Source organism: Cinclus cinclus, chromosome 2 (genome assembly GCF_963662255.1).
Source record: "Cinclus cinclus chromosome 2, bCinCin1.1, whole genome shotgun sequence".
NCBI classification, from domain to species: domain Eukaryota; kingdom Metazoa; phylum Chordata; class Aves; order Passeriformes; family Cinclidae; genus Cinclus; species Cinclus cinclus.
In genome coordinates, this window is record NC_085047.1 from 3006057 (window position 1) to 3019012 (window position 12956).

Here is a 12956-nt window from a genome sequence, read left to right on the forward strand (position 1 = left end):
GTGCTCACAAACCTAAAAATGCACTTACACTCTTAGGTCAATGTGTTAACTAGGAAATAATTTTCAACCTGTGCAATGTTCCTAATTGCATTAAAAACATTCATTTTTAATCCTGGCTTTTCAACGAACTCTGGAACATCATCACTATGATGAGATAAGAATTATCTCATTGAGAGAGAGCGGCTGAAGAGTGTGTTGACACCTAAGGGCATAATGAAGATGTGGTGAAAGAAGAGCTTTAGTTAAGTAGGGTTAAAGAGAATTGGTTTGTACAATGCACAAAATGTCCTACTCATACTGAAGGAGTGTAAAAGATGTAAAATTATTTTTAGCATGAATGGTAGTGCCTAATCGTCTTCAAAGCAGGCAGAGTCAGGAAGAAAAGCACTCTGCTCCTCTACTGCCTCAAACCCAGGCCCCAAAGGGCATTCTGCATTTCACTGGGCGAGAGACCAGAGCCTGACACGAGCCAAGTTTCAAAAGGGAGCACAGAAAACCTTCCTGTCAGACCTTTCCTTGTGATGCAGCACACTTCCCACCAGGCAATTGAATGGGAAGGCTGAGGGAAATGGAGCAAAGGCAGTGGAAAGAGCTGCATTGATCCTGCAGCCTGCTGTGCCACTGCCATGGACCTTGCCTCCTTCTTGCTGGCCCTGGCTTTGTGCTGCATCCTCAGCTAGGGACTGACCACTCTAATTACCTCCTGCTGCCATGCCAAAGGGGAGAAAAAGAAAGAAGAGATGGGAGGAGAAAGGCAGTCATACTAATGAGATCTGCTTTTAAATTTATATACTGAGAGAAGAGGGCTCGCGCAAAATCATGTTTCAGTAATTTTGCTTGCTGAGTCTTTAACACGCAGGAGACCAACATGCTTACAGAATATATTCTGTACATTCTGCTGTATTCATAGCTATTATTTCTAGGAGGTGACAGAAAAAAAAACAACCAACCAAACAAAAAAACCACAACACATTTTTGGGAAAAACACCAAACTGTTTAAACACTGTTTTCTCAGTCAAGTACATTTCTTCTAAACACCTTGCACCCTATGTGGCAAATGACTGGTGCAAAGAATTATTTTCTAGGGATATGCTGTAGCAGTCTGCTGACTAGGGGAGTTGGAAATCATAAATGTCTTGTTTGGGGTTGGATCCTTGATTGCAGAAACCAGGGCTGCATGTTTTTCATTCCAAACAGAAGCAAAATGGTCTCTGTTTGTGGTCCTTCCAGTTACAGACTTGAACCGCAGCAGAGATGAAAACAGCGTGGAACCATGATTTCCAGTTCCCTGTTCATAGCCAGTAGAAGCTGATATCCTCTGTTGGAGGCCAGATTCAGTCTGAGAACTGTTTCCACCTGCTGGGTTCTGTGCAGGAGCTCCACAGGGGCATGTTGTTCCCTCCTGTCTCTCTCATGCTCTCTTTGTTCCATCCCGTGCTTCAGTGGCACAGAGGGTGGCAGAGGCTGCACATCCCTAACACAGTGCCACGCTCTCTGCTCGTGGGGAGGGAAGGAAGGAGGCTGCCTGCATGGTAGGGAACTTCTCACAGCTGCTTTAGGTGAGATCTCAGTGAAATGCTCCTCCTGCTGCTGCTTTCGCTTTGATTCGGAACGTGTTTCTGAGGAGGGCAGCGTCAAAGGTGATTTTATTCTTCCTTCTTCCCAACTACCCTTCCACTGCCACATCCCTGCACATTCCTAGGCAGTGCAGCCTCTCTCCCTTTTCTGCAGCTCCTCACTCCCTGAGGACAGACAGGGCACTCTGGGGTCCCAGCAAGGGCGAGCCCAAGCTCTTCCCTCTGTGAAGGAGCTCCTCTCAGTTCAGGGAACCCGTGATCCATGATCTCTCCATCTCACACTCTGTCAGTGTCTGCAGGCTGTCCTCAAACACAACCACATATGAACACAAGTGAGGCAGTCCTGTGCCATGAAATCATTGTCAAAGCAGACCAATCTCAAACCTCAGACTAATCTCAGACCTTAGACACGTCTGAAAATCTGCAGCCAGCTCCACACCCCTGTGGTGTCCTGCAGAGAGGCACTGGTGGCAGGGAACAGTCCCTGGTGCTGGTGGCCAGGGACTGAGCCTGGAGGTTCAGCGCCGCTTTTTGACAGACTGACACAGAAAAATGAGACAGAAAAATGAGCAGTGAGACTTAAAATGGGGTGGGGCGTTGCCGTAGCCTCCTGTGCAGGAATGTGTTACTGATACTGAAGGGCTGAGAGTCAGGGCAGCTCCTGGAGAAGGGGACACAGTGGGATGGATCCCTGCCAGGGCTTCTCTGCTGTCAGCAGCCAGAGAGGGACAGACATCAGTGCAAGGGGAAAGCACTCAGGGACTCAACCCCCGGCGCTCTGGGGATTGCACTGGCTCAAGTGGCTGCTCTCAGTTGTTATTTGAGGCTGCAGCACTCCCACACCGCCTCTCCTCCAACCCATAATAAGCAATTAATCTCAGTTAGAGAGGTCCCAGCTCTCTTTTAGCTGTGTCTGTGGTGCTACTGGAGGAGTGCTAAAGCTTGATGCCCACCATATGCTTGTAGGTGTTCAGAATATACTCGGTCAGGGAAAAATGTTTAACCCGACGACGTCTGCTGCAGATGCAAAACCTGTCTCTTCTTGCAGATTTTAGGGCTGAAGTTTGTATAAAATAGTCACAGCACTGTTGTATCCTATTTAAAAAGCATATTTCTGGAGGTGCATAGGATATCCCTGTCCTCTGGGTGCTGGTTGCTGTTAACTGACCTCCACTGAAGGATGTGCTGGGCTGAACATCTGATTCCAGGCCACAGCCCAGGCACGTTTTACACTAATGCCTCATAGAAGAGGAGTCAAAACCTTCAATTCTCTCTTTCCTTTAAAGTTTTCTATCCCTTCAGGCCACTCCATGGTATCTAATAATTTCTTGATACCGAGGGGATGTTTTTATCCTTATTGATCATCACTTTGCAGACCATTCTACGTGCCTTTGAGCCTTACACTGACAAAAGGTTTTTGTAGCCTCAGCACAGCAAACGTTTCATAATGCCTTTCCTGGTGTTGTATTTCATCTCAGATTCACGGGAAAATTCCATTTCTATTCCTTGTAAAGTACAGAGTATGGCTGATTTCTTTCTCACCTGTCAAAATTCTCTTTTTAATCAGGTGGCCACCTTGAGCTCTTGCTAATAAGACCTGCACTGGTTCTGGACACGTGGGGTTTTTTGTGTCCCTAAGGCTGCCTGGAGTTAACCAGCTCTGTAAGGGGCTGCAGGAACAGAACTCAGTACAAGCCATGTGGTTTTCTAAAGCACAATCTCATGATATTTTTATTTGATTTATGTCTTGCTGTTCTTTCCTGTTTTCTGAACACGATGTTCATTTTTCTAGCAGAGTCCTTAGGTTGTTTGGATATCTTTAGGGTGGAAGTGAGTTCATCGTTCTTCCAGTTTTGATCAATTTCATTATTTTTCCTCTTGAGCTTATTTTTTTATTCAGTCCACTGTGTATTACTTCACATTTGTGAACATTTCATACAGATACAAAGCAGATGGAAACTTTTCTCAGCTTGGGTTGGGGAGTCAGAATCACTTCACCCACCTGCAAGCAAGTTGGTGAGGCTGGAATGGCTCTTAGCTGTTGTTTCATTTGTGTGGGGAAAAAAATGTAACTTGAGTCATGCAACTGGAAGTACTTGGTGTGCACTACAAATCTGAAATGGACTCATGACTTTTTTTTTAATCCATTTAACTTCTTTCACTGATTTATATTTGTTTTTTTCATTCTTATTTAAATTTCTGATTCTGCATTTATTTGTATGTATACATATACAGTGCATATTACCATTCTGTGTATATGAATCTTACTCTTACACGGCCATTTGAAAAAAATATATTTAAAACTCAATGCATAATTTAATATATTTAAGGCATATATGTGTCCCAAACCTGTCGTAGTACAGTGTGATCTTGAGTTATAAGGGTTGTGACACAGGATTCAGGCAGTGGCAGCTTTCCCATATTTGCTGTGTGTGTTCACATCTGTGATGTAGAGGGGACTGAAGTAATTTAGTCTTCATGAACCTATGAAATGGGAATAGCTGAGTTCATGCACAGCCCTCATTTGAAAGAAAATTGAAATTTGTTTCTGATTCCAGCATGTGACTCCTAGAAATTCTGGATTCCTGCCAGGCCTCTGATTGATTGCAAAACTGACATGGAATCCACACCAAAAAATCCCAACCTGCTTCTGTGCTTGCTGTTGGTAGCGTGAAAGTCAGTGTCAGGTATTGCTGTTGTTTTTCCGTACTGCAAGCATAGAATTAGGAGAAGAGGAAATAATTGTATTGCAAGGAAGGGGGAAGAGCACCTGAGAATTCAGGATATTTCAGAAAAATCATTGCTGAAATTCTTTTTATGTAGCCCAGAACATTTAAGGGGTCAGGCTCAGTTATTCTTCCAAACATGTATGAATAATTAATTCCTTGTAGATTCTTTTACATGTTAACAAGTTGTTTGCAACCCTACCTTGATTTGCTTAAATTTGTTGTGTTTTTTTGAAACACTGGCTTGGGTAAATTCCCTGAGCAGTTTTTGGAAGAGCTGTTAGTAGTGAGTAATTGTTAGCAAGGGTTCACTTCTAAACATATTCAGCTTCGTTGTCTCTCACTGTGCTGCTCTCACTGGTGTCATTCTCGGACATCCAGGGGCAGTGCTTGCAATTCAGAATTTGACATTTCCTTCTCACAAAGTTTATTTCCATTTAAAATCTGATCGTTCAATGGAAACACTACATTCTGGCTTGGTAGGATTTTTTATGAAAATCAAACTCAAAGGAGCAGTGAACAGGGCAAATAAAAAATTCAGACTTGCTCCTTTTTGCACCACAATTCAAGCCCTGTTTTTACAGAAATATTTGCAATGAAATTACTGTTTAGATTGGCTGAACACTTTGTTGAGAAGTCCCTTTATTTGCCATTCAGGTCAGAAGGCTTCAGATGCTTGACATATATTGCTGTAATATTGTTTGTTTGCGTGTCCCTAATAGGAACTTCCAGGATGGAAGAGAGGAAGGAGGAGATTTCGGTTTTCCTTGGATGTTGTCAGGGTCTTAAAAATGGGGTTTGAGTTTGGCCAAATGCTGTGTAGAGCAAAATTCTGTGTGGATTTTAGGCTTCATTTAAAATCCAGCAACAACATAATCTGTGTTCTAAACCCAGACTGTTCGCTCTAAAAGAATTCAAGTAATGTAAACTTAAACCTCCAGCTCTCTCTCTGAAGCCTGCTAAACATAAAATAGTGAATTTATGGAAGGGGAAAGGAATAAAAAAAAAAAAGGAAACTTAACTACAAATCACAAAATGGAACACAGTAAATTCAACTCCTCAGTGTCTAAACACAGTTTGGACTGTGCAGGGCTTAGACTGGGAAGGTTTTTAGGGACTTCGTTCAGCTAGACACAGAAAAGCCCTGTTTTCCCCTGATTTTCCCAGCAGTCATTATTACTGAGCCTGGGGCAGGCAGGGCTCAGCCATTGTCCCTCCAAGGTGAGTGGCTGGAAGTGAGCTGGGGCTGGCTGTGAGCAGGGACAGTAAAACATCTATTTGCACTTTCACACCTCTAATTTGCCTCGACTCGGTGAAACTCGGGTTGGGTGCTGGATAATTTAAGTAGAAATGTAGCTGGACCGGCGGGTGGCTTGATGGGGAGGGGAGGTTTTGCTGTTTATTGAGATTTCCAAGATTTTTTTTGTACTGCTGCTCTTCTTAGTGATGGTGGCAATTCCACACTGAGAATGCTGGAAAGAGGTGACAAAAGTAGAAATTCACAGTGATGCCTAAGCTTTTTTATGTACTTCTCATATATTTGTAGCTTGGTAGATTGCTAATGCATAGCCATAGCTCCAGTACTTTTCCTGCCCTTTTCCCCTAGATTTTGGGGCAATCCAAATAAGCTGACACCTAGAACCTTCTAGGCACATCCCCGAAATATTGTTTAGATTAATTAAATAATCTCTATTCCAAAGAGGGGAGCTACAATGAGAAATGGGGCAGAGAATCCCTTGGACCAGCTCTGAGGGGCTGGCCCAGGAGTGGGTTACTGGGGCATGCTGGGTTATTGGATGTACCTGTTAAATATCCTGATTAATTAACCTTATACATTCACAGAAATTTGATTCTGGATGTGCCCATTACCACTGGGACGCCTGGAAGCTTCCAGATAAAATCTGCTTTTCCCTTTACTATTCTAACACTGATGCAAGGGGGTTTTGTCTTTTGATTGTAGGCAACAACAGTGCAGCCAAAAGTGAGGTATAAAGGGAAGCTCTCCACAGCAAATGGTAGATTTTAAGTATTTTAAGAGCTTTATAAAGCATTTTTCTCTGCCTGTTCTGAAGAGCTTACAGACTGTCCTAACAATAATGAGTGGTTGGCACTGAGGGTCTGTCAGCCAGCTACACATCCCAGGAAATGGCCATGTGCCTCTATTTCCTTAAAAGCACAGCCTAAGTTGTGTTATGAGGGGGGGAAAAAATCAGCAATATGCTGGTTTTGTTTTTGCCTTTAGTCATTTGGTGTTGGGGAAAAGTAAATGAAGGAGCATTGATACAGCCAGGCATGTGATTTATTATCCCACCAACATGCTGAAAAATATAAGCACATTGAAAATCATGTTGTGAGGGGCAGCTAAAGGAGTAGGGAAGACTGAAGGATTGACCTCCGGGGCAGTTGAAATTTCATTTGCTTGTTATCCTAGTGGGAGCCATGGTAAGTTGCGTTGTTTTCTTTTTTGTTTTATTATTTTTTGGGGGGGGGGGGTTTTGTTGTTTTTTTTTTTTTTGCCAACAGTGGAGCTAGAAAACAATATTGACATTTAAAGAGGTGTACCATTTTTTCATCCTCAACTGCACTGTTTTTCCCATTGGTTGTTGTGTTGCCCCTCTTCATTTCTCCAGCTCTCCTTTCACTCCAAGGAGCAGCCCACAACATGCTTATTTGGAGAGTATGAAAAGAATACATGAAGGCCCTTGCAAAAGCAAATGTGCCCCCTTTAAGAGGTGAATTGTACTTTAGGGACTAAATTACCAATTCTGCTAAGAGCATGTTAAAAATGGGCATGAAGAGTTGGAACTCCAAAGATTTTTATCTTTAAGGTCCAGGGATAATCAAGTAAACAGAATAACTCTACTTTTCCTTGGCATGTCATTTATTTGTTTCCTGTTAATACACAAGCATGCATATGACTCTGATTGATATAGAAGATAAAACTGAAATTTGCTTTCTGTGCCACCTGTTTATTTTGGGGTTCTTTTTTCCCTCGAAATACAATTCTTGTTAGACCTGAATTCTGTGTGTCAGCTCACCATAATCATAAAGCCCATAAGATTTCTGTTCCAACCAGGCTCATAGGGAGCAATTTTACTTTACAAAATCAGCTTTTAATTACCTAAAATTTGTCACAGGAAATTACTTTATTTTATTTTAGTTTTTTTATGCTTTCCTCTTTAAAAGAAATTGACTGTGGAAAGGAAAGTCCAGACGTAAAAAACTAAAGGCTGGGTGTGCTGTTTGGAGGAAGGGATGGAAAGAGAGAGGCTCCTACAGTACAAAGTCTGGGACTGTGTGTGCCCAGCTCCTCTGTGAATTTCCAGAAGTGGCAGGACATTTTCATTTTTTTTTGGTCTCAGTTCCTGGATTTTACAAGTTAGTTTGTCTCTTTTTCTCCCCAGACAGCAGCCAACCAGAGATGAGATTTTCATGCTGTATTGGGAAGGGTTCTAATGATGTTTTCCGTGATTTTTCTTGTTAGTCCAGCAGAATTCTCCCTGTGTTGTGACAAAAAGCTGTGCTAATGATAATACAGCATAGCTCTCCTCACTGCAGATGGCTCAAAGGTTAATTCCAACTGTTAAAGTAATGGACACATCCAGGGAAAGCTTGCAGCCACAGGATGTTTTGTAACTGGCATCTCGCTGTTCAGTTTGTCTCTCCAAACTGAGTCTTGCTGTTTTTCTTTTTTTTTTTCAGGGCACCACATGTCAGTAAATGCAACTTTGTAGGTGTAGTAATGCAACAACAGCCAGGGTGAACAGGATAGAAAATCTTGCCATGGCTGTCAAAAGATGATATGAGAGGGTGTATCATAGTCAAAGCAACAGAGTAAGAAGAGCTAAAAAAAAAGAAAAAGAAAAAAAAAGAGGGGAGAGAAGAAAACATGGAGAGAAATGTTCTATTTCACTTCCCCTGAGCAAACATGTAATTTCCATGATTTCTTTTTAATGACTCTCTTCTGAAAGTGGTAGGTACTGATTTATGAAAAGCTGTAAAAGATCAGGTGGAGCCCTGCAGGACGTCGTTTACAGCTGCACGGACTGCAGCCCGTCTAATTTGTCTGCTAAAGTGTGAGCTCATGGCACACATCACCCAGACCATAAATTTCGTGCTCAGCCCTTCTGTCTAGGGGCTGGGTCAGGGGGAAAAACCCTGCCAGGGTGTGCAGATGCTCTGCAAGCCCAGCTTTCCCCTGGTGCACACGAGGAGACATCACAGGCTCTTCGCAGCCAGGCGAATTCCTGCTCATTGATAAACAGTCCAGATGTCCTCTCTGAGGAGGAAAGGAACTAATTTTTTGTTTGGAATCCTGCAAGAAGAAAAATGATACTTTACAGTGCTGGTTACTCTGAGGTCACTCGCATTAAAATTAGGTCATATTTTTTGTCATGATGATACTTTGATCCGGGTAATAAACATAAAGGCTCTTTTGGGCCATTCTTATTCCTAATCCTAGAGACCTGTTCTGTTTCAACTTGTTTATACTTTTTTTTCATTAGTGATTCTTGAGTCAGACCTTGTTTTATTAGACTTAAGTTAAAAAGGCATACTAGGCTGGGGGAAAGAATTAAAAATCTGTGCTTTGTCACTAAAACACATAAATACTCTTAATTAATACCCTGGGATTCCAGACACTGTGCCCAGAAAACTATAAATAAAACCATTGGCTCTTCACAGGACAAACAGTAGTCAGTGAAATTCAGACCTTACAGCTACTGATTCAAACCATCTTGGGCCTGATTCTCTCAAACTGAGCCTTTAAAGCTGGGTATCATGTCGGTGTCTAAGATTTGGGTTGACCATGAAGTCAAACAGCAGTGGAGACCAACAGTGCATGAAGTGAGCTGCTGTTTTGAGGACAGAGCAGGTTTCTGGTGTCTTCTGTTACTTTTCTTTCCATGGATGGCTGTTCCCAGCACGTGAAGTCCGGAGCTGGTGTCAGTGATCACAGTTCTGCCTGGGCTCTGTGATGCAGCAAAAGCTGTCCCATCAGGGACATCATCTCTGGGACCTGGTGAAAACTGATTGGGTTTAACACTTTGGGGGGTTAACCCCAACTGTTTGGGGTTAACATTTTCAAGCATCCAAGTAGCTCTTTAATTATGCCCTGCATTCCCAGAAGGGAATAAATACCCTATTAATTTTCTGAGCCTGAAAGAAATCGGCTCATTGGTAACAATCGAATTGAATTGAAAACATCAGAAGTAAAAGGAGGTGTTTAAGATGTGGCCTGTACCAAAAATCATTGTTCTGTTCTTCAAGAGTGAAAAGTCTTGATGTAACTAATGTTACTTACGTAACTTACGTGGTTCCAGGTTCCAGGCGTACTGCAAGGATATGCTGCTTCTTGTAGTGCTGCTGATTTTGACAAAATTTAAGACATATTGGAATTAAGGAGGATTTGGATTTTCTAGCCTTCTTATGAGGTTAAAATCACTACGTTCAAATATGTGGTTCTCTTGGTGCCTTTAAAATCTCCTATTTATGTTTGTTCCAGCAAGGAACAGAGATGAGTTGGATTTGAAGTGAAGAGAGTGTTTTACAGCCCAGATCAGTTGTCCAGCTCCAGTAGCTGTCACCTACCTGTTACACTGTGTAATCACTGCCTTTAAAATGTGCTGTCAGTCCAGCCACCTCTCATTTTCACTACTTTCAGCAACAGAAGTCACTTCAAATGGGTTCAGCAGCAGTAGTCAGACTCCTGTGTGGGTTGCTAGAGGGAAAAAGAATTATGGGGCAGAAAATAGACTGTGAAGTTGCAGAGATAACTGCTTTGAACATTCTCTAGTTCAGTCTCAGTCTCGGGCACAGCACAGCCAAGCCCATGCCTGGCTTTAAGCCTGCAATAAAACAATAAAAATAAGGTACTTTGCTTATTGTTGAAGCTTCTAACTTCGCAGCAACATTTAGGATTTGTCAGTGGGCCACAATATTCTGAATATTCGATATGACCAAATTCTACCAACACGCTCAACTTGGAGCCTGGAGTGTGCATTGTCTCTGTGATGTTTGGGACTAGGTGAATCATAAAAATATAACCTAATTTAGTCTTTGTTAATGATTTTCACATTAAACTGTGGGGTATCAGTGCACTTTGTGAATGCTGCAGTGATTTAAACACGGGCAGGGGAAGCTGCTGCTCTTCAGCAGGGTGATTGCACAGCATTTGTCAAGAGCTGCCGGCCCCAGTCCCGTGATGGCCTCAGCAGCTGAGAACTCCCACAGACAAACAGCAAAGCCTCATCCAGCCTGGATGCTCCTGCCACTGCTAAGTTGAGATACAAAACAAATCTGTATTTCTCCCTGTTACCTGAATTTCATTGCAGTATTCTTTTATTTCAGGCCATCAAATCTCCTCCTGGACCAAAGCAACATTGACATTTCAGCCTTCCGCAGCACAGGTGATTGGCTCAATGGTTTTAGGACAGGGCAGTGCAAGGACATTTTCACAGGGGTGGAGTACAGCTCCTGTGACACCATAGCCAAGATTTCCACAGAGTAAGTTGCAATCTGCTGTGGGTTTTCATCATAGCTGCAAGTTCAAACATAAGCATAAAGGTAGCACTTTTATACGGTGTTTCCAATTCTTTGGTAAAATTTTCTTAAATTTGAAGAGATGGATGGGAATTATTTGTTGTAGTTGAAATAGCCATGAAGGAAATCTATATCTGGTGACTGTGTGAAGGCCATGGTCCCACAGCCTTTTCTCACTAAATACAAGGAAACTCCCAATTTCTTCCATACAGTAGCACCATGCATCATCTGGTACACTAGCATCACTTCCTTTCACTGAAGTTTCTCTGTTGATCCTTTAAATTCGGTATTTTATATGGGAGGTTCTCTGCAGCTGGCACAATGCCAATCTTTCCCTTTATTGCCCATCCCACATTCCACCAAACCAGGGGAGGGTGCAAATTCTTTGTAGTTGTTTTCTTCCTCCATGCTAATAATTACTCAGGGGCTGAACTCCCTCCTGCTAGGCTTGGAAGTGAGCAAATGGCAACTTTATTGCATTCTAAATCCAATCCATCTTTGTTCTGGTGACAAGTAGGAGTAGGGTAACGTTCTTTCTGCACCTGAAAAGGCATCAAGTACAGTTAAAAATTTAATGCCAAAGAAAATCTTAATTCCCAGTTGGGCTGGCCGAACACATAAGTTATGGAGAGGTATACAGCAGCTGTGCTACCAACAATTAAACACACCAATGCCATTAATTAGTGTATTATTGCATCTATTAAAAGGGTGCTAATGGCTTTTTGTAACAATTACCCTTTGGGGACAGTGTAGAAATCCTCTAGGAGTGCCCAATTTCCTGTGAGCCCCTGGTTAATTAGCCCTTCACAGGTGTTAAACCACCTCTGTGTTGCACAAGGAACAATGAGACTGGAGATCCCCGACAAACCAGAGGTGGGAACCAGGGCAGACACCACGGACTCCTTCACCTCAGTGCTGATAGCAGAGTTCAGAGGACCATTCAGAGGTTCAGAGGGAACTGATGTATCAGCACTGCCCGGGAAAAGCCATCAGACTGGTAGGGGGATGGAGGTGTCAGAAAGGCTCAGCTGATCCAGCAGTGACCCCCTTGCCCCAAAACCCCAGTGCTTGCATCACTGGAGAGCAGTTTCATTGCCTTTTCTTCCAGGTAAGCAAACACAACAAGGCTAACTGAGCTTTCACTCCATTTTTTGCACCCGCCTTGTGTTTTCAGACAGTTGCTCTCAGTGGGTTTTTTTTTGCACCAGGGCTTGTGTTTCAGCAATATCCCTGTACCTGGAGGCTCCTGCAGTGCAGCAATGTGAGATGGGCAAGTTCACTGCTGTTTGCTGACATAGTGCTGTGAAACTCGGTGTCCTCACTCACACACCTTCTCTTTTTTCCAGTGACATGAAGAAAGTTGGTGTCACAGTGGTGGGCCCTCAGAAGAAGATTGTCAGCAGTATCAAAGCTCTTGAAACTCATACAAAGAACAGCCCTGTTCCTGTGTAAGGTACCAAAACGATGTTGCTCAAGAGAGGAAGAAAAGAAAGGAGAAAAGTTGCATCACAGGTCAAAAGTGATGGCTGATAAACTCAGAATTTAAAGGAGCTCTTTGCAACAGCTTTGGAAACGCAATGGTTGAGATTTCAAACCCACAAGACACTCAAATACTGAGTATAAATGCCTTAAAAATAGGAGCAAACTTGTTTTCTCTCTGTTAATCCTAAAGGGTGGGTGCTCTTGACTGACTGTTAATGCAGATAGTAAATATCAAAAGAAAAAAGAAAAATATGTGAAAAATCCTTCCAAGTACAAACCAGTGTTACTAAAACCTAGAGCCATTTGAATATTAAGTGACTGAATAGCAGAAAAAAAAAAACATGGACATAAAAGCTGTGTATTTGATCTATACAGCAAACAAGAAGAAAGAAAGACTTGCAGTATTTTTATACAGAAGAGATCTGTAACAGGTATTTTATTTCTTTAAAAGCAAGGAAAATAGAGGACTATACCTCACAACCTGTCTGGCCATATTTACTATAACGTCATTGTAACATGCTATTTCAACTTCAGGAAGGAACACAGAAATAAAGTTTGTAGTGACTCTGAGTTAGTTGACAAAAGGTTTTTACCATTATGTTAGCTTCCCTAACTGTGTTCATTTAAATAG

The 12956-nt window shown here is 42.4% G+C and overlaps 1 protein-coding gene across 2 annotated transcripts in view; it reads left to right on the top strand.

Moving 5' to 3' along the window:
* Nucleotides 1-12675, top strand: part of EPHA3 (EPH receptor A3) — a 120426-nt gene extending 107751 nt beyond the window's left edge. For both annotated transcript variants that reach the window (XM_062515299.1, XM_062515298.1), the window contains exons 14-15: nucleotides 10652-10807; nucleotides 12190-12675. In XM_062515299.1, the coding sequence (XP_062371283.1) occupies nucleotides 10652-10807; nucleotides 12190-12295 (262 nt within the window). In that variant the 3' untranslated portion in view covers nucleotides 12296-12675. The remainder of the gene's footprint in view (nucleotides 1-10651; nucleotides 10808-12189) is intronic.
* The last annotated feature ends 281 nt before the right edge of the window (nucleotides 12676-12956 follow it).